This window comes from Sus scrofa, chromosome 6, assembly GCF_000003025.6.
Source record: "Sus scrofa isolate TJ Tabasco breed Duroc chromosome 6, Sscrofa11.1, whole genome shotgun sequence".
In the NCBI taxonomy this organism is placed as follows: Eukaryota; Metazoa; Chordata; class Mammalia; order Artiodactyla; family Suidae; genus Sus; species Sus scrofa.
In genome coordinates, this window is record NC_010448.4 from 61,380,648 (window position 1) to 61,401,776 (window position 21,129).

Here is a 21,129-nt window from a genome sequence, read left to right on the forward strand (position 1 = left end):
CAAGTCTGGGTGTGGTTTACTTTTTACTGTTTTTTGTCTTTTGTCTTTTTAGGGCCGCATCCACGGCATGTGGAGGTTCCCAGGCCAGGGGTCAAATCAGATCTGCACCTGCCGGCCTACGCCACAGCCACAGCAACACAGGATCCTCAACCCACTGAGCGAGGCCAGGGATTGAACCCACAACCTCGTGGTTTCTAGTCGGACCACTGAACCACGACGGGAACTGCTGTGTTTTTGGTTTTTACTTTACTTTTTGTTTGGCTGATGTTTTTCAAGGAGGACCAGGGCTGCTTGGGAAGGGGCCTGAGGCTCAGAGTGGAAGCATGGAAACCAGGTCAGGAATGGCTGAGGGCTGGGCGGTGACAGGCTGAGAAGTGACCAGCAGGCGAGCTCCGAGCTTTGCACGGGGTGAGCCCAGGGACGGTTGGGAGAGCTCAGCTCCCCGAATGCCTCGGAGTTAAGCGGAGAGACCGCAGGCCAGCAGCTCACCCCAGGATGGCCCCTAATGCATGAGGCTGGTCAGCATCCAGCCACATCCACTTAAATAATTAGGGAAGAGGACCGCTGACCTCGAATCAGCACCTCACCTCTGTTCTGGAGGTGCCTTTTCTAAGCCATAAACATATCTTATTTAAAAATTTTGTCATAAAAACATTTTTGAATCATTCATGAGCAAAGAGAGTGCACTGAACACCTACTTACCTGCTCAGCACTTTGCTTGAGCACCTGTGAGCCTGTAGCCATAGGTGTCTTAGCCGTATAGACGTATCTTTTTCAAAGTTCATCATTTGGGGGCTCCTGTTGTCATGCACTGGGTTAAGAATCTGACTGCAGTGGCTCGGGTCACTCCAGAGGTGTAGGTTCAGTCCTTAGCCTGGGAACTTCCATGTGCCATGGGTGCGGTCATAAAAAAAAAGAAAAAAAAAAAAAAAACAAGTTCATCATTTTTAGCCCAAACATTGCATCATGAGACTTCCCTGGTGCCTCAGTGGGATAAGGATCCTGCATTGTCACTGCAGCAGCTCAGGTTGCTGCTGCGGTGCAGGTTCAGCCCTTGGCCTGGGCACTTCCACATGCCGCAGGTGTGGCCAAAAAATTTCTTTAAAAAAAGTGAAATAAACATGGCATACTCTGTCTCCTGAGTACATTAGCTGCATCTCCAACGAATAAGAGCTGCCTCCCGTATAACCCCCAATACCATCTCCCACCTAAGAAATACTATGTGGGAGTTCCCGTTGTGGTGCAGCAGAAACGAATCTGACCAGGAACCATGAGATTTGGGGTTCCATCCCTGGCCTCGCTCAATGGGTTAAGAATCCAGCATTGCCGTGGGCTGTGGTGTAGGTCACAGACTCGGCTCGGATCTGATGTCGCTGTGGCTGTGGTGTAGGCCGGCACCTACAGCTCCTATTTGACCCTTAAACTGAGAACCTCCACAGGTGTGGCACAATGGTTAACGAATCCGACTAGGAACCATGAGGTTGCGGGTTCGATCCCTGGCCTTGCTCAGTGGGTTAAGGATCTGGCGTTGCCGTGAGCTGTGGTGTAGGTCGCAGACGCGGCTCGGATCCTGCGTTGCTGTGGCTCTGGTGTAGGCCGGCGGCTACAGCTCCAATTCGACCCCTAGCCTGGGAACCTCCATATGCCTCTGGAGCAGCCCAAGAAAAGGCAAAAAGACAAAAAAAAAAAAAAAAAAAAAAAAAAAAAGAAGAAGAAGAAGAAAAGAAATACTATGTGATGCAAAGAAGGGAACACATTCCCTGTTCTGCTCCGTCGCTTTGGAGAGGACATGTCTGTGTTTTTACTTGTGTTTATTTTGAGCTGACTCTGGACTCACAGGCGGCTTTCAGAGCCCGTGTGCACTTTACCCAGATCCTCTCAAGGGTGACACCCAGGCTACACACACACACACAGTCCGCGCATCCAGTTCCTCTTCCCCACTTTCGTATGTTCTTGTGCATGTGGGTGTGTGTTTTATCACACACCTGGACTCCGATATCTGCCTCCACATGTGAGATTTGGGTCAAAGTTAATTTTTCGGCCTGTGGATGTCCAGTTGCTTCAGCAGTTTGTTGGAAAAGCTACTTTCCCTCCACTGGGTCACTCTTGCACCTTTGTCAAAAATCACTTGGGATCCATACAGTGGAATATAATTCAGCACTGAAAAGAAATGAGCTATCGAACCATAAACATACACGGAGGGAGTTCCCGTGGTGGCTCAGCACTAACAAACTCCATATAGTATCCATATGAGGGGCAGGTTCCATCCCTGGCCCCTCTCCGTGGGCTCAGGATCTGGTGTTGCCACCAGCTACAGTGTAGGCTGCCGATGTCGCTTGGATCCAGCGTTGCTGTGGCTGTGGTGTAGGCTGGCAGCTCTAGCTCCCATTCACCCCGGCCTGGGAACGTCCATACACCACAGGTGTGGCCCTAAAAAGAAAAAAAAGATGTGCATGTGACCAAGTGAGAAAGACGCCAGTCTTCAAAGGTTGCATACTGCAGGATTCTCACTACCTGATATTCTGGAAAACTCTTCTGCAAAACAGGGTCTTCTGCACAGCTGTGGGGGCAGCGAGCAGAGGGGCCTTTGCCAGGGGTGGGGGTAAGGGGGATGCACAGGTGGAGCAAGAGAGGGATTTTAGGGCAGTGAAGCCAGTGTGGATGCGGGTTCTTAGGTATCTGTCCAGACCCACAGCGCGCACATCAGCAGTGAACCACGACGTGACCCCCGGCCTTGAGGTGAGAAGAGCTTGTCACCACAGGGTCCTCGACTGCAACACAGAACCCTCTGGAGGCAGAGTCCGTGGCGGAGGAGGCCCTTGTGTGAGGGGGTGGGGGCGGGAACCGTCTGTACCTTCCTGCAGGTTTTCTGTGCAGCCAGAACGGCTGTACGAGATGCTCTATGAAACATCAGGCGGACACGGTTGTGTGGGGGATGGTCTTTCAATCCAGTTTTCCCCTTCTAAGTGTTTCCTGAGTGTCGTGGCAGGTGTGACTCACAGTCACTACTCTGTGACCTGCGTTCTTTTAAGTTCTTTCTACAGTCTGTCGCGCCGAAGGTGTGCTTCTCCAAGTGTGTTCATCAGGCCGGCCACATCCACGGCACCCGGGCACTTGTCTGAAATGCAAGTTCTGAAGTTCCTTTGTGGCACCACAGTAAGGATCTGGTGTGGTCACAGCCATGGCTCGGGTCACGGCTGTGGCACGGGTTCCATCCCTGGCCTGGGAGCATCCACATGCCACAGGCATGGCCAAGAAAAGGACAAATAAGAAAGAAAGAAAGGAAAGGGAAGGAAGGAAGGAAGGAAGGAAGGAAGGAAGGAAGGAAAAGCAAGTTCTCACGCCCCCTGCCCCGACCTCCTGACAGGCCCCTCTGGGGCTTCTCGTGCGCCTCAGGTTTGAGAACCACTGGTCTAGATGACGGGCTTTCTCTCGCATGAGCCCAGAGTTCTGAAAACCACGTCTCTGTCTCTGCTCTCAGTTCACCCACTTGCCTAAGACCATTCTAGGTGCAGAGAAGAAACACCCACTGACTGTCTCCAAAGGCTGGAACACCAGGGAGGAGAGGAGAGGAGAGGGGAGGGTTGCTCATAGAAACGGAGATGCGGCTTGTGGTCCCGGAGGTGGAGAGCGGGGAGGGAGTTGGCTGGAGGTGGTCAGAAGATACCAACTTCTCGGACGTTCCCTCCGTGGCTCAGCGGTGAACGAACCCAGCTAGGATCCACGAGGATGCGAGTTCGATCCCTGGCCTTGCTCAGTGGGTGAAGGGTCCAGCGTGGCCGTGAGCTGTGGTGTAGGTTGCAAATACAGCTCGGCTCCTGCGTTGCTGTGGCTGTGGCGCAGGCTGGCAGCTGTAGGTTCGATTAAACCACTAGCCTGGGAACCTCCATGTGCTGCAGGTGCAGCCCTAAAATAGCAAAAAAAAAAAAAAAGAAAGAGAAACCAACTTCCAATTATAAGATAAGTAAGTACTAGGGCTGTCACATGTAACACGGTGAGTAGAATTATCACTGCCGTGCGTTGTGGATGTGAGAGTTGAGAGTAAATCCTGCGTTCTCATCGCAAGGAAAATGTCTTTTTTTCTTGGCGTTCCCTGGTGCCCTAGCAGCTAAGGATTTGGTGGTGTCACTGCTGGGGTGCATATTCGATCCCCACCCTTGGAACTTCTGCAGGTTGCGGGCAGGGCAAAATCCTTCTTTTTCTTTTATTTTGTATCTCGGTGAAACGGAGGGTGTTCCCCGAACTTCCTGCGATGATCCCGGCGGGACGTAGGTGAGTCTCACCATGATGCGCTCCCCTCAACCTACACGCAGCCCTGGGTCGCGTATATCCCAGTAAAACTGGAGGAAACAAAATCAGAGAGAACGAGGGGCGAGTCATCACAGAGGAGCAGAGACGGGTCTAGAGAGAAGATTCATTGCGTTGTCCGCCAGGAGACGGACTTTGAAATCTGTGGCGTCGGGAGTCCAAACGCACACCCAGCGGGCAACGTGGATGGGAGTCAAGAGAGGGGTCTGGGTCAGGGATCGAGGCGTGAGGCTGAGCGGAGCCTGAGGGAGGGTGGGGATGCTCCGGGGATCGAGGCGTGGGGTCTTTGGGGCTGAGCCGAGCCTGGGAGGGCGGGGATGGTCCGTGGGAGGAAGCGGGGGTGGGGGACAAGGGTTACGGTCGGAGGTGGGAGCCGCTCAAGGTGAGGGTTTCCTCCCCAACGGGAAGGTGTGAAACGGTGGGGGGAGGACAGTAACCCAGGGCCCTCGCCCGTGGGGCCCTCCAAGCTTCTCCAACTGTGGGGTGCCCACCAGCCAGGTTAGAGAATTCGGGTTCCGCGGCAGCTTGGGCTGCCCCAGCAGAACACAGGCAGGCCGCCGACACAGCAGACCTCTCCCCGTGGCTCTGGAGGCCGGAGGTCCAGGACCGAGGTGTCCTTAGGCTGGGTTTCTGGCGAGGCCTCTCCCCGGCTTGCAGATGGTGTCCCCTCGATGTGTCCCTCATGGCCTTTGCTGAGTGTGTGCCTGGCGGGGCTCGGGGGAGACAGCGAGAAAGGGAGAGAGAGAGAGAGAGTGGGAGGGAGGGGTCTGCTCCCTTCTTCTAAGGAAGGCCTCTGTCCCTTCTGGGTCGCCCCTGCCCCCGACCTTCTTTGAACGGAATGACCTCCTACGCGTCCCACCATCTAATGCAGTCATTGCCGGGCGGGGGCAGGGCTTGAACACGGGAATTTTGGAGGACATGACTCCGTCCAAAACAGAAGATGTGGGGCGGGGGCCCGAGATCCTGCCTTTCCGCAAAGCCCCCAGGGGTCCCCCCGCTGCTGGTCTGTGGTGCGCAGCTGAGCAGGGAGGGGCACAAGGTCGGCAGGTCAGGGTGAAGACCCATCGGCCCCCAAATGCTAGACCCGGACCGTCTGAAGCCCGCCCCGGGCACCTGTCAGACATGCACGTTCCCGCACCCCACCCGGGTTTCACTGCATCGGAAACTCAAGGCAATTCTGAAGCGCTTAAGCCGTGTACCGCTCACCCCTCAGCCTCAGGGACACACGTTCCCCGAGTCATGATTTTCCCCTGGTGGGTGGCGTTTTCCACCCACCAGAGGCTGAAAACGAGGTGGCAGAGACCTGGTTTCACATGAGGTGGATTCCGAGCACGGGGTTCTGGCACGCACCCCTGCAAGGGCTACGGGGGCTTCCAGCCCACCCTGGAGGCCTCGGCTCCCCCGCACTGGCCCGTTTGGTGCTCGGGAGCTCTGCTCTGCCCCCCTCCAACCAGCAGCTCAGGCCGTTGTCACGGAAACCGGGGTGGGGGTGGGGGGACCAAGGACAGAGCTTCGGAGACTGGAATTTTCCAAGCCCTGCAAAAACAAATACCTGCTGGTTCAAAAAACATCTTGGCACCATGTCGAGGCGCCACCCGTGCCTTTTAGAAGCGTGGACGAGTATATCCCACCCCGCCCCCCACCATAAGTCTATCTCTATGTAATAGCAGTTTCCAGAGTTCCCCTGGGGCCCAGCGGATGAAGGATCCAGCCTTGTCACTGCAGCGGCTCGGGTGGCTGCTGTGGCGCAGGTCTGATCCCTGGCCCAGGAACTTCCACGCGCTGCCGGCACAGCCCCAAAAGAAAGGACGTTTCCAGTCCATCCCAGGACAGACATGAGTGAAACGTCGGATTCTAAGAACCCGCTCATTTCGTTCTCACGTCCGTTCAGTCAGGAGATGATGAAGAAACGTGGAGAAAAGAAAGGTGTACTTTCGGATGGTGGGAGAGCAATGAGGAAAGTTAAACCAAGCCATCACGTGCCAGTGGCTGCCTGCGGAGTGCCACGGCTGTGGGGGGACAGGTGCAAGGTCAGGGGCGGAGTCCTGACCATGGTGGGGGTCGCCCCAGCGGTGTCATGGACGTGGGGTTGGTGACAGCATCGTGCAGTTTGGTGCCGGGGATCAGGATCCTCTTGCGGTTTCTCCGTGCTGATTCGGGTGACATTTGCCATGGTGAGGCAGTCACCGTGACTGCGTCCTCCTGATGGGTGTTTGGGCTGCCCCCCCCCCCACGTAGTTTTTTCTTTTCGGCATCACGGTCTCTCTGAGCACCTCACACAGTGCCCGACACAGCTTTTCACTTGAACAATACTTGTGAACGAGGGAAGGCTGGGAGGAGTCTTACTGTGTTGTTGCCTCGCCCACGTCCCGGGGAATTTCTCCAGGTCAGAGGGTAAAGGTGAAGCCACAGGGAAAACACAAACTGCTCTTAAGAGGCATTTTCTTTGTTTTCTCTTGGCAGCTTGTTTTTTGTTCTTGGAAGTCTCGCAGCGCCTCACCCAGCACGGAGTCTGGTGCACAGCAGATCCTGTTTGTGGGGTGCAAATGTGGGTGAGTGAATAGATGGAGTGTTTTTTTTAAAGTTGGCATGGAGGTTGCTTTTGCAATGAATGTGTTGCCATGACGGTAAATGTTCCCCGAGAAACAAGATCTCTCAGGAGGAAGGAGCTGATGTTGCTCTGTCACCAGTGTCCCATCGTGACTGCTGTTGCTGCCTCTGAGCAGGCGTTGCACACACCTGTTGCCAGCTTCTTGCTGTCCCAAAGGGGGATATCCGCTCTGTAGGTTTCTGAACACTTGTGTGTGTTCGTGGACATTAGAATCCCAGGTGTAGACTTGCTGGGTCAAAGCACACGTCCTTTCCCACGCCGGTGCCCGTCAGCAAAGCCACACTCACACCCGCATTTAAGACAGCCCATTACTCCCCAGGCTTCCTGACTCTATTCTCTTCTTTCAACTTTGTCTCTTCAAAATATCACCTTCCCCAGGCCCGTTTATTTTTTTTAGTGGCGTGGTGTATTTTTTATTTTCTGGCTGCACGCGAGGCAGGGGGAAGTTTCTAGGCCGGGGATCACGCCCACACCACAGTAGTGACTCGAGCCACTGCAGGGACGATACCCAGGCCTTCCGCTGCCGAGCCCCGGGAGAATCCCCAAAGCCTTTGGGCTGAGGTGTCTGTTTCGATGCCACCCGTGCGATGGGACGCCCGCCTCGTCTGTGTTTACTGCACAGGCGCAGATTCTCTCCGGAAATAGTCGAGTCTCGCTCTTGGCCCCTTCTCCGCTTTGGTATGCAGCTTCCCCTCCAACCTGGCTCTTCATGGTTTAGTGAAATTAAGCCCTTGCCTCTTCCTCTCCGTTTCTACATGGTCCACCTGGAGGGGCCATTTCAGCCTTGGTGACGCTGGAAGCTCCCCTTGTATGTTCAGCTCTTGGGGCGTCAGATTTATGGGCTTGCTGTTATTTGATGCTTGTTGACGTTCTGTCACGTTTCGCAAACCCCCCTTCATCCCGTAGCTTCAGAAATACTTCTCTTGGGGTTTCTTGCCGAGATGGGAAGCAGAGGCCTCGCGTTCCCTCTTGTGCCCCCACCTCTGCTTTCCCCGTTCAGACCAAACGCCAGGGCTGCTGCCCTGTCGGGGTGTGTCGGTCACTTGGGGCTGCTAAGTATTTTAAACGTGGCAGGACTGACTTGAGATCTGCCACGCAAAGGGTTTCGAGGCCTGGGTAAGAAAAACAGGAGGTGACGTAGCTCCTTAGCAGGTCTTATGCCAGTGGCGTGCTGCACTGAGAACTTTCTGATACTCGGGGCTCCATGCCATGTCTTGTCGGAATCATCCCACCTCCTCCAAAATAGGAACTAAAGTGGCGACTAGCAGCGGCGGATGGAAAACTGAAAGCTCCAGGCTGGCGTGAACAGCAGTCCTGCACATGGCTCTAGGGTCCTTCAGGACAGCCTGTGTTGCCACAGAAGGATCGGGGTCCAACCTGCATAAACAGAAAAGAGGTTGAGATGGCAGGAGCCTTTCCGACGGGAGAGACGGGAGGCTCTGCATTCTCGAGAAGTAGTTTGAGTGTCAACATCTGGCCCCGTTGCCAGGCAAAACTTCCGTGCAGCAGCCCACCCTGGGAATGTTCCCTGGTGAATGAGCTAAAGGCTGGACGGGAATCCAAGCAGCATATCCGTCGCCGTCCAACTCAGGAAGGGCCTGGCTTTCTCGAAAAGAGCACAGCCCGGCCAGTGTTCCGAAGACCTCGACCTCCAACCATAAAAACACAAAACACGAGCCGTCTGTTTCGCAGCCCACGCCCCTAATGTCCATCCTTCGTTGGCTCCCCCCCCCCACTTTCTCGGGTGAATATCCTGCCCCCTCACTTTCTGGGTTCCCGATCCCAGGGTCTGTCCAGGTCCCGCTGTGCAGAAAGCGATTGTGTGTGGATACTTCGCCTTGTGGCGCGTGATGCCTGCCGACCCCCAAAGGCCTAAGACTCTGTAGTGCAGTCAGAGCAAAAACAAACACGCATTCACTTTTTTCTTTTTCAGTAACAGCCTTATCGCGCTGTCGTCTGCGTGCTCTATAACACACCCATTCACAGAGGACAATTCAGGAGTTCCCGTCGTGGTCGGTGGTTAGCGAATCCGACTAGGAACCATGAGGTTGCAGGTTCCATCCCTTGCCTTGCTCAGTGGGTTAACGATCCGGCGTTGCCATGAGCTGTGGTGTAGGTTGCAGACGCAGCTCGGATCCCGCGTTGCTGTGGCTCTGGCGTAGGCTGGTGGCTACAGCTCCAATTCGACCCCTAGCCTGGGAACCTCCATATGCTGCAGGAAGCGGCTCTAGAAAAGACAAAAAGAGAAAGAACAAAAACAAAACAAAACGAAAAAAGAGGATAATTCAAATGGTTTCTAGACTATTTGCAGAGCAGTGCAGCCACCACCACCCCCACCCCTGCTAGCACGTCCACTCCAAGAAGACATCCTCGGCTCATTCCCTCCCAACGCCCCCCAGCCCCGAGTAACACACAATCTACTTTCTGTCTCTCGAGACGTCCTGTTCTGACTCGGGCAATGCACGGCTTTCTGTGGATGGCTTCTTTCCCGTGCTGGAATGCTCCTGAGTTGGTGTTGCCGCACGTGGCAGCACTCACCTCCTCCTCGCAGCGACATCGAGTCCACCGTGTGGACAGACCCCGCTTTATTTGTCTGCTCCTAAGCTGATGGCGATTTCCCGTGCTTTCACTTTTCGGCCCTTGGGGGCCGTGCTGCTGGGAACAGCCGTGGACAAGCCTTTGTAAGGAGTCGTGTGTTCATTTCTCTCGAGTGTGTACATGAAGACGTGGCTACTTGGGGTGTGCGGTCATTCTACCCTCACGCTTCAAGGAGCCGCCCCTGTTGTCCAGCAAAGCAGCTGCACCATTGCACACCCCCGCCGGCGTGTCCGAGAGCCCCCGATTCTCGGCCTCCTTGCCAGCACGCGTTCAAATCTGTCTCTTTGATGACAGCCACGGGATTAGCGTAGGTGTGAAGTGGTACCTCCTGTGGTTGGGATGGGAATTTCCTGGACGGCTCAAGACACGGAGCATCTCTTCCTGGGCCTGTGGGCCGCTCACGTCTCTCCTCTGGAGAAGTGCCCGTGGGGAACCTCTGCTCACAGGTCACCCTGGGGTTTTGGAACAACTGGTCTACCCACACCCGGTTAAGATGTGCCTTTCTGTGGGGGAAGTGCAATCTGAGAAAACAGGCAGGGCGCAGGACTGGCACAGGCAGTAGCCAGAGGAACTGTGTGGACAGCCTGGCCTGTCCTGTCGATGGAGGAGTTTCATTGTACAAGATGGGGTCAGCTTTGAACTCTGCTAAGGGCTCAGGTGCCCAAACCGGCCCAGCTCGGAGAGGCTCCCCGTCAAAGATACTGTGTTGGAGAATCACTCTGGCCCCAGGGAAGAGGTGGGAGAAGGGCAGTGAGAGAGGAAGGGTGATGCCAGGGGAGCTGGCTGGGGCCATTTGCACGTCTGGAAATAAAAGATTTGGTTCATTCTTCTCATGTACTTGTATCAATTTATTTATCAATGGTAAATACACAGAAAAATGCTATGTTCAAAATAAAACTTAGAACGTGTCCAGGGTATAAATCAAGATACAAATGGAAGTTCCAACAATTTATGTCTGCATAGGACTGCATTGGAGCCCACTGCTCTGAGCCCCTGTGGAGCGAGGCCAGGGTCAGGGCAGACTTTTAGGGGAGAGTGGAGAGGAGCTGGGAGTTACTCAGGACGGAGTGGAACGGCTGAAGATATCTTCCGGGGCGATTTGATCTGCCCCCGCCGCCGGCGCTGGACTTGGTTTCTCGGTTCTCGGGATCCCTTGAGAATGCGCTGCTGCTGCGCTTGAACGATCCAGCCTCCTGGGATGTGGAGTCTGCCTGCGCTCCAGAGGGAGGGCTGGGCTGTGGGTCAGGAGGCTGGGATTGTGCAGAAACAAATCACTGAGCATAATCAGGGGACAGGAGGAGAAAGAACCAACCCAAGAGCCGACACGAGTCCTGGAGACGCAACCTGCAAGCATGGGTCTGGATGAAGAGCCTCTCAGGTGCCGGCGGCCTTCTCTGAGGGCCTGGGGTCCGCCCAGGATCCTCTCTGTAGCTCCCTCTCCCGAGGAAGCGACCCCCAGTTAGTTCCCATGGAGGCAAGACTTCTTGCTCCAGCACACATCCGTGCTTCCCACGTCCTCCTTCCTGCAGAACTTTGCCCGCTGCCAGCTGTGACATTTAGACGGGCGAGCGGCAAGGCCCTGCTGCACGGCCCTGGGAGCTGCATCCCGTCTCCAGGGCCAGAACCTGGTGGGGATAACGCGAGACGAAGGACGTATGTGTGTGTGTGTAGCTGGGTCACTGTGCCCCACAGCAGAAATCCACACAACACTGCAAGCCAACTATGCTTGAGTAAAATTCTTCTTAATTAAAAAAAAAAAAAACCGTTTTTAAGGTGTACCCACACCACGGTGTGAGCCCTGAGGGCGCGCCCTGCCCCTCCCCCCACCCACCCCATCCCCCCGCATCTGTGACCAGCAGATGCAAGCTCCAGCCGTTGCCATGGAAACCAAGGCCACCAAGCGGGGATTCTCTAGGCTCCGGAGTCAGCTGTGGGTGGGCTCAGGATCCCCGCCGAGCACACAGCAGGCGGTTAATCGGCATTTGCAGAATTTGCAGAGGGGCCGAAGCCCTGTCTCCCCACCCCGACCCTGCCAGCACCATGTGCCCTAAGAATGATCTTCTCATCATGGAACACGTATTCGCGAAGTTGAAGTTGGAGGGTTTTTTAAATCCTTCAGCTTTGTGGAGATGTGATGTACGTATACTCTGATTGACCCACTTTCAGTGCACAATTTGAGACACGCAGTACTGTGTTCAGTCACGGAACCGCCATCACAGTCAAGACATAAGTCAAGACACCGGGAGCTCCCGTCACCATGCAGCGGAAACGAATCCGACTAGGAGCCATGAGGTTGTGGTTGCATCCCTGGCCTCGCTCAGTGGGTGAAGATCCAGCGCTGCCGTGAGCTATGGTGTAGGTCGCAGACTTGGCTCGGATCCAGTGTTGCTGTGGCTCTGGTGAAGGCCGGCAGCTTTAGCTTCAATTAGACCCCTAGTCTGGGAACCTCCATATGCCTCGGGTGCGGCCCTTAAAAAGCAAAAAAACAAACAAACAAAAAAACAAAAGCAAAAGCAAGAACAAAAAACCATAGAGTGTTAAGTTCCGCCCATAGTCCCCTGTGCCCGACTGCCCGAGAGCCCCTCTCCCCAGCCCCGCACCAAAGCCTTTGCTCTGTTCTCAGCCACTGCGCTTTCACCTTTCTAGGCTTTGGTGCAAGTGGAATCCTGCAGTCTGGTGCATTTGACTTTCTTCTCCCAGCATGATGCTTTTGAGACGCATCCATGCCTGTATATGTATTAACATTTTGTTTAGTTATATTAATTATTAAATAACTAACATTTTGGACTTCCCGTTGGGAACCCAGCAGTGTTCCCAAGGACCTGGGTTCGATCCCTGGCCTCGCTCTGTGGGTTAAGGATCCGACGTTGACACAACCCGTGGTGTAGGTTGAAGACCTGGCTCTGATCCTGCGTGGCTGTGGCTGTGCTGTCGGCCAGCAGGTGCAGCTCCAATTCAGCCTCTAGCTGGGGAACTTCCGTACACCAAAGGCGTAGCCCTAAAAAGCAAAAAATGACCTAACGTTTTGCTGCTTCTTAGCACCTGGTGGTAGTCATGACATAGACAGAGCACAGTCCATTTATCTACCTTCCTCTTACCCACAGGCTGCCCCCGCTGGGGGCTCTGGGGAGGAGTGCTGCTGCCAGCACCCACCTTTCTATCCGCCATCTCCCTGGTGTTGCGAGTCTAAAGCCCTGTGCTTTCCCGTTCCTGCCGGTTGGGTAGAGAGAGGTGGTCTCTGCTGTTGATGTTCCGTCCAGCTCTGGGGTGACCAGTGAGAGGGACCAGCTTTCATCACTCTTTGATCTTGCGTTCAGATCCTTGCCCGCCTTTTTGCGATGCTGACGTTCAGCTTTTCCTTACGGACTTGTCCCTAAAAATTGTCCGTCAGCATTTACGGCCTTCGAGGGTCTTGGATTTTGCAACGGTTGCCCCCGTTTCCTTCTGACTGGTTTTCAGCTTTCTCCTCCTCTCCGTGAGGAGATTTGCATCGATTTGGGAGTCACACTTGTTGACATTTTTGTTTCTGTGTTTTGATTTTAGCATCATGGTGTGTGCCCCCGCGCCCCCCGCCCCAGATGATAGAATGTTCCCCCATGTGGTCTTGGGACGAGTGAGGACGGCGTCCCCTGGCCCTGCCCCCCCCAACTCAGGGACGCCCCAGACTCCAGTCCTCCAGGAGGACCGGGGGCCAAACCGGAGGAGGAAAGGGATTCAGGAGAGAGTGACATTTCTGACTCGATGCCCAGGGCCCCTGGAAGGAGCAGCGGGAAGGCCAGCTGCCAGAAGAAACGTCAGTTCAACGACCCACGTGGAGCTTCCTCTGTGGTTCACAAGCTGAACTCCCGGCCGGACGCCCAGCGATGGCGAGGTCTCCGTCCAGCGCGGGAATGGAACAGTTTTCTTAGAAACAGCACAGACCTGGCCCGTGTGCAGACGGCTGTTCCCAAACCACGGAGGCTCTGCTCTGGTTGTCGTCGTTTCTCTGGTCTTGTCAGTCATCCTTTGGGGGTGGGGTCTTGTTTTTTCTCTTTTTGGGGGGAACAGGGAACGGAAACCCTTCCCCTTTTGATGATTTTCTGGTTTCTGGGAATCAGCTATGGCTCTAGCCTCATCCTGAATTCACCCGCGGAACTCAGTTTCTGGAATCAGCTCAATCCACAGCCAAATCTGTGAGCAGCGCTGGCGGTTGCCACTTCGCCTCCGGCGGCATCTAATTAAATTCACACACACGTCCTGCTCCGCCGGGGTCGGTGTGCCTTTCACTTGGCCGTTACCACTGTGCCTGTTTTGCATAATAGTTCATAACTTGGTGGAAACACAGCCTGAGGGCAAATGACTCTGCTTCCTCTTAGGGGTGGAACTGCACCCCCCCCCAAATTCACATGCTGAACTCCTAACCCGTCGCCCCCCCAGTGTGTAACCTGACTTGGAGACGGGTCTTTACAGGGAAATCGAGTTAAAACAAGAGTGTTGGGGTGGGTCCGAGTCCAGCAGGACCCCTGTCCTTATGAGAAGAGGAAATAGGGCACAGACACGGCAAGACATAGTGACAAGACATCTTGGCGGCTTGCAAACAAGGAGAGGCTGGGGGCGGCTTCCCTCCCCATCCCCGGGAGACCAACCCTGCCGCCGCCTAGATTCCTCTTGTCCACCCTCCGGAACATGGAGACAGCACGTCCGGTGGTTGGAGCTGCCCTGTTTGTTGGTCCCTGCAAGTTAATACACTTCCCCGATCCCAGGGCCCTGGCCCCCTCCCACGTGGGAACTCCAGACCTTAGATTGCCTGCAGATTGGGCTATGGGGTCGGATCTCTGCCTAAAGAGCCACGTGAACGCAGGACGTGTCTTCCCCGGGAAATGGAGGCGGGTGTCTTTCTGAGACCGTGAGGAGAAGACGGATCACCCGTCTCAGGAGGGAGCCCTGGCTATGGGGACGGGTCTGAGTTGGGGGACAGGGGGGTGGGGGTGGATTTGACAGCCCAGCCGACTGATGGGATGTCGGGAGGGGAGCCAGGCCTGCGGAGCGGTGCCGCTTTGTTTGGTGTGTCGGCTTGGCCGGGCTCCATCCCCGAGGTGTGCTGTCGCACCCCAACCCCGGCGTAGCTGTGAAGGTGTTTCCTAGACGTGGGTGGCGTCTACAGTCGGTTGGCTTTGAATAGGGAGACTTTCCTCCAGAATGCGGGTGGGCCCTCTGCCCAGTTGAGAGGCCTAAAGGGCCAACACTGAGGCTTCCTTGAGCAAGAGGAGTTCTGGGTCCGCCTGCAGCATCAACTGCTGCCCGGGTCTCCAGCCTGCTGGCCAGCCCTGCCAACCCCAGGCCTGCCCGACCACAGTCCTGGGAGCCAGTGCCTTAAAAGGAGTCCCTTAACACCTGCAGAACACCGACATACCAACCTCTCTCTATATATATCAATATAATCTATATTATTGATATAATTGATATAAATAGGGCTGTAAATCTATAGCTATCTAGACACCATATATAATATATATGATATCTCCTCACATCATGTATAATATATAAGGTATATTCACGTCATGTATGATGTATACATGTTACATAAAGTCATAGAACCTGTACACATCATATATGATGTATATGACAGGTACACATCGTGTGTAATGGATATATGGTATAGACTCATCGTATAACATATATATGATATATACACCCTGTATGAGATGTACGATACGTGCACAGATCACATATAATGCAGGTATACACATCATATGTGACATACATGATATATACACACATCTTCCATAGTATGGTACATACACATGCTTCATATATAATCTATAGGATAGACATGCATCATTTGTAGTGTGTAGGGTATATACACACATCGTATATGATTTTATGTTATATATAATATATAATGTATATGTGCACTGTGTTATATGATATATGCACATCACATATATGTACACATCATATATAATGTATGACATATATACACACCACATATATGTGATATACACACATATATGCCATGTGTTTACACCATATGGAATGTATATGATAGACACACATCATATGTAGTGTATGGGATGTATATACACGCGTATAATATATATAATGCATATGTGCGCATCATGTGTAATATATATGATTTACACGCATCACGTATAATACAGATACACACATCACATATAATGTATGTATGGTATCTGTACATCATGTATAATATATGCTATACCCCCCAATCCCATATAGCATATGGGATATATGGGCACATGTATGATATATATCATGTATGGACACACCTCATATACAGTGTATGTGGTCTGCACACACATCATGTATAATATACATATGATAGGAGTTCACCAGAGCTGCCATAATAAGGTACCCCAGGCGCTGATTCTCCCACGGCTGTAGAGATCAGGGGAGGGCAGGGCTGGTCCCTCCTGAGGTCCCTCTCCCCGGCCTGCAGGTGACAGGGGACCTTGCCACTGTATCCTCATGCGGCCGTCCGTCTGTGTGTTCGTGTCCTCATCTGCTCTTGGAAGGACACCAGTCGGATTGGGTCAGGCCCAAGCACAGGGCTTCATTTCACTTTTCATCGTCTCTCATGAGGTCCCTCCTCCAGACACAGCCACGTCCTGAGTCCTGGGCATTCGGATGAGTACGTATGAACAGGGGAGCACACCTCAGCCCAGGACACCACTGGTCTGTTTCTCTGGCAGGGCTCTGACCGATACTGGGACATACATCGCTTCCCCTCAGGGAAGCGGGCTGGCAGCCGCCCTTCCTGAGAAAGGGAAGGTTTGAACATATAAAGGGTTCTACCCGGGAGTTCCCTGGCGGTGCAGCAGGTTAAGGACCCAGCGCTGTCACTGCAGCGGCTACGGTAGCTGCTGTGGCTCGGGTTCTGTCCCTGGCCTCAGAACTTCCGAGGGCTATGGGCACGGCAAAAAAATAAAATACATGAGAGTCTTCCACATAGGTGCGTGGAGAGCTCCTGGGGAGAGGAGAGAGCTCCGTGTGCCTCTGAAGGGAAGGTGTTTTTCTAACATTTCACTCTTCCGGAAAACACACACACACACACACACGAAGGCACACACACACACACACACACGGAGGCCCGAAAGCCTCCAGGAGGTCCAGGTCCTGGGCCAAAGGGGTTGGAAGGGCCTCAAGATCTGCCCGACTCCTGAATTTCACCCCCTGCCGGCGGCTGAGCCACATCCCTTCTGCTCTGTGGCTTCAGGTCTCTGGTCGGTCGCGTCCACCGCAGGGACAGGCCTGTACATTTTTCCTTGAAATCCAGGCCGTCTATAGTTGTGCAGTTTATCATCCCGCTTTTCTCACCGACGAGGGCGTCCCCGCGATGTGACGTGTGTCTTCAGAACGTTGGGTTTTCGCAAGGAAGGGAACTCGGTGCTTCCTCGGAGCCGGAGCGCGCCAGGTGCTCCTGGGGTTCACCATGCTTGCGGCTCATTGTCTGGTTCCCAATTAGCCCAGCGGCCCAGCGCGCCGGGCCGGTCCCCTCCTGCCTGCTCTCCGGGTGCCTGGGCTACGCTAATGAAGAATCAATCCGACCAATTGGATTAGGGAGCGACCAGAGCAGACGCAGCCCCTCGAGGCGGCCGCTCTTGACGGGCCGTCTAGCGCAAAGGTCACTCCGGCCAGCGGGGCCGCGGGACTCACCCGGACTTACCCGGTCGCGAGCAGGCCAAGGCCACATGGGAACCCGCCGTGGGAGCTCGGCCTGCAGGGGGGCAAGGGCGGGCCGCAGCGTGGCCAGGAGACTGGAGAGGGGCCTCCGCGGGGTAGAAAATGGGGACCGTGGGGGGACCCGAGATCGGTCCTCTTGGGGCGGAGCTTCGCCGATGTTCCCGGACCGGAGAAGCCCACAGGGCAGCCTTGGAATGGCCCCTGATCCGAGAGAGATTTCTCTGTAAACATATGTCTCTCTGTATTTTTCTATAAACATGTATTTCTGTATAAACATATTTCTCCATAAACATATATCTCTCTGTAAACACATTTCTCCATAAACATGTGTATTTCTATATAATCATATTTTTCTGTATAAACATATACATCTATAAACACATCTCTATAAACAGATATCTCTCTATAAACATATTTCTCTCTACACATGTGTATTTCTATATAATCATATATTTCCACATAAACATATATCTCTATAAACATACATATCTCTCTATAAACATATATAGAACATCTATTTCTCTATAAACGTCTATATTTCTGTATAAACATATGTACATATATCTATATAAACCCTATATATGTGAATGTTTTTTTCTCCTCGTCTGCGTGAGGGGAGAGTTTCTTTCCGAAAGAAGCCCACTGCAGACGCCGCTCTGCAGATGCCCGTTGCTAAAGCAGACATCCTGCTTCTCTCGTAATCGGTTCCCTGTCACGGTTCCGAAGTTCTCCCTGTAGAGAAAAGGGAAGCGCGTCGGCGAAGACCAGGATGTCCCCACGCGTCGGAGATCGCGTCACTTGTCACGTTCGTCTCTCTGTGTGTTTATGCCTCGTTTGGGGGCAGGAACCCCTTCCCCAGTACATCTCAGACGTCCAGGGCCTCTCAGTATAGGAACCATCTCTTGCCCAAGTACGATGCTGGCAGGGCCTCTAAGCAAACTTGGCAGCACCTTCTCCACAAACACCGGCCACCCATCGCTCAGCTCTCTGGGAATGCATGTCAAATCCTGCTGTGACCAAGTTTTTCCTCTCTTTGTAGGAAGGGCTGGTAACCCTACAAGCACCCTTCTGCTGACGCGGTGTTTTATCCTGAAGGGCTGTCACAAGTCCAGTACACAGCCCATGCTCCATACATGCAGGCCCCCCGGACTCTGAGACGCAGCTCAAGCACACCCAGGCAGGCCCGTTTAAGAATCTGTGCCCCGACACGTTAGTGCACACGTGCCCATGCTCACACACATCCGTGGGCACGGCAGCGCCTGAAGGTGGAGCCTTTAGAATGAACCCCCCAGAAAGACCCCTGCCTGCCGTCTCCAGGAAGCCCTCGCCTGCTGGGCCCTCCTTGGAAAACGCTGAGGCTTCCTTGCCGTCGGCCCGGGCTGTGGTGAGCGTCCATCCTGGAAGGAGAGGGAGTGTGACCAGTGGGGACAGGGCTGTTTTAACCCTGGAGGGAAGCAGGACCACGGAGGTCCCTGCGGGAGACGAGGAAGAGAAGGTCGGCGAGGAGCTGGGAGCAGCTCGGAGCAGCCCCGGCGAGACGCGGGCTGGGAGGGGGGGTCTCCGTGTCTGGGGAGAGCACCCCAGGCCTCCTGCTCAGAATGAGGGCGGACAAGAGGCTGTGTTCGTGGCCAGGGGCTCCCACCTGTGAGACGAGCAGTCAGGGCACAGGTAAACCACAGGCAGACCTGTTGGAGGGAGACAGAGACACAGGCGGCCCGAGCACCTCCCTCCTGCAGTCCCACCAGGCGGCCTTGCCACCCTCATCAGCACCCCTTCACCTCTCAGGTGAACAAGCCCCACGTCCTCACTGTCCCCCCCAGTCCCCTCCCTTGTCATCCCCGCCCGTGCTTGGGCTGGTCTTTGCAAAGTGCAGACTCCACGCACACTGTGGTGTGTGCAGCGGCCAGGCCTCAGGGACCTGCTGCACAGCCCAGGGACCTGCAGCCTCGGTTCGGTGATGACCCATGTGGGCAAAGAATTGAAAGAGAATGGATGTGTGTTCATGGATCCCTGATCCACCTCGTTGTACCGCAGACATGATCCTAGCATTGACCCTCAACTACACGTCAATAAAACGTTTAAAACTGAAGAAAAAGGGGAGTTCCCTTCGTGGCTCCATGGTTAACAAACCCAACTAGGATCCATGAGGATGCAGGTTCAATCCCTGGCCTCACTCAGTGGGTTAAGGATCTGTGAGCTGTGGTGCAGGTTGCAAGTGCAGCTTGGATCTGGCATTGCTGTGGCTCTGGTGTAGGCGGGTGGCTGCAGCTCCGATTAGACCCCTGGCCTGGGAACGTCCGTATGCCCAGGGTGTGGTCCTAAAAATAAAATACATACATACATACGTACATAAAAATGAGGAAAAAGGCGCTCCCATTGCAGCTCAGAGGGTTAAGAACCCAATGCAGTCGCTGTGAGGATGTCGGTTTGATTCTGGCCTTGCTCAGTGGGTTAAGGATCCTGAGTTGCCGTGGCTGTGGCGGAAGCTGGTAGCTGCAGCTCTAATTCACCCCCTAGCCCAGGAGCTTCCATATGCCGCACTGTGGGCCTGAAAAAACTAAAAAACAGACATGAAGAAAATAAAGTGCAGACCTGACCAAGTGCTTTCTGGGTGTCGCTGAGCCAGCCCAGCCCCGTGGTAACCCTGCGTCTTAAAATACAGACTTAAGAGTGTGCAGGTGTGGCCGAGTCAGCAATGTGGAGACGCGTCCCTGGAAAGGTGGTTGGTTCCTTTCAGGCCCCGAGCCGAGGGGACAGGCCCCCACACGGCAGGGGGCCCACAGGGAAGCGCCAGGCTTGGTCAGGAGGCAGAGGGAGCCTGGGCACCGGTGAAGCCCTGGGTGTGGCTGCTGTGGGGGAGTGGGGCCAGCGGGGAGCGTGCACAGGGGCCGGTCTGCATCGCTTCTGCGGGCACAGGGGCGCAGGGGCCGCCCTGTGACCGATGCCTCCAGGGGGTGATGGGGCAGGTGGAGCATCATCCTGACGGAGGCAGGGTGGGCTCTGCGTGGGCTGGTTTGCAAATAAAAGGCAGCTCCCATGGCAGTTGATGGTACCCTCTAGGAGGGGGCTAACCCTGGCAGAGGTGGTCTCTGCCGGGTCAGAAGGACCCCAAGGTGTCCGAGCACCAGAATAGAAAAAAGAGGTGCTGTTAGCACTCCCAGGAGAGAGGCCAGGCATCCCAGCTCCCTGCGTCCTCTGACCGGGTGGGGTGGGGATGGAAGTGGGGCCCCGGGGTGGGCCGAGCCGAAGGTGGGCAGGATGCTGCCAGGCGAGGCTTGGTCCCACCAGTCTTGTCTCTTCTCAGCCCTGCCTCCCAGGGCAGAGCTTCGCCAGGTCCCCTGGGGAGCTGACTGTGGCTCTGCGTGGCTAGTGCTGCGTCCCTGGTGCTGAGGACTCCACCCGGCAGGCCGGCCAGGGCTCTCAGTCCTCGCAGGGCCCCGGGATCCTGCTGGGCCCTGAAAACCGGGATGGTTGGCCACCTCACCAGCCATGCCAGGGTCCCGGGGCCCTTGCGTGGGGAGAAGGTCCTGGCGGATTCCCGAGATGACTCCTCGGAGGGGAGGCCGGGGAGGCCCACTGGGCTTCTCAGCCTGGGCTGAGCCTTCTTCCCGGGGGCCGTTGCCTCCCCTTCTGGAGCGTGGGCTGCCCTGGGGTTCAGGCTGCTGGGCAGTTCCTGCCCGTCAGACACATGGCTGGTTCCCCGCCTCACCGGCCCTCTTTTCAGGCCGGCCCCGCACCACCGGCCCACCCCCACCGCCAGCCCACCCCCACCGCAAGGCATGAGAGACGTGCTCTAATGATCGTGGGGTGTGAACAGCTCCCCAAGGGGCACGGCGACACGCAGCCCACACGAAGGATGAGCTGGCAAACAGGACGCTGTGCATGCTGAACACAGAGGGGCCCGGGCCAAACACACCCATGAGAAAACA

At 55.0% G+C, this 21,129-nt stretch overlaps 1 protein-coding gene across 5 annotated transcripts in view; it reads left to right on the forward strand.

Moving 5' to 3' along the window:
* LOC110261077 overlaps nucleotides 1-21,129 on the forward strand; it is a 181,334-nt gene that overhangs the window by 72,764 nt on the left and 87,441 nt on the right. For 3 of the 5 annotated variants that reach the window (XR_002344835.1, XR_002344836.1, XM_021095137.1), the window contains exon 2: nucleotides 6,772-6,860. Coding sequence is in view for 3 of the 5 variants with exons in the window: in XM_021095137.1 (XP_020950796.1) it covers nucleotides 6,772-6,860 (89 nt within the window). In the remaining 2 variants the exon portion in view is untranslated. Of the gene's footprint in view, nucleotides 1-3,913; nucleotides 4,273-6,771; nucleotides 6,861-21,129 lie in introns of those variants that run through there. The other 2 variants (XM_021095136.1, XM_021095135.1) reach the window with 1 other exon arrangement.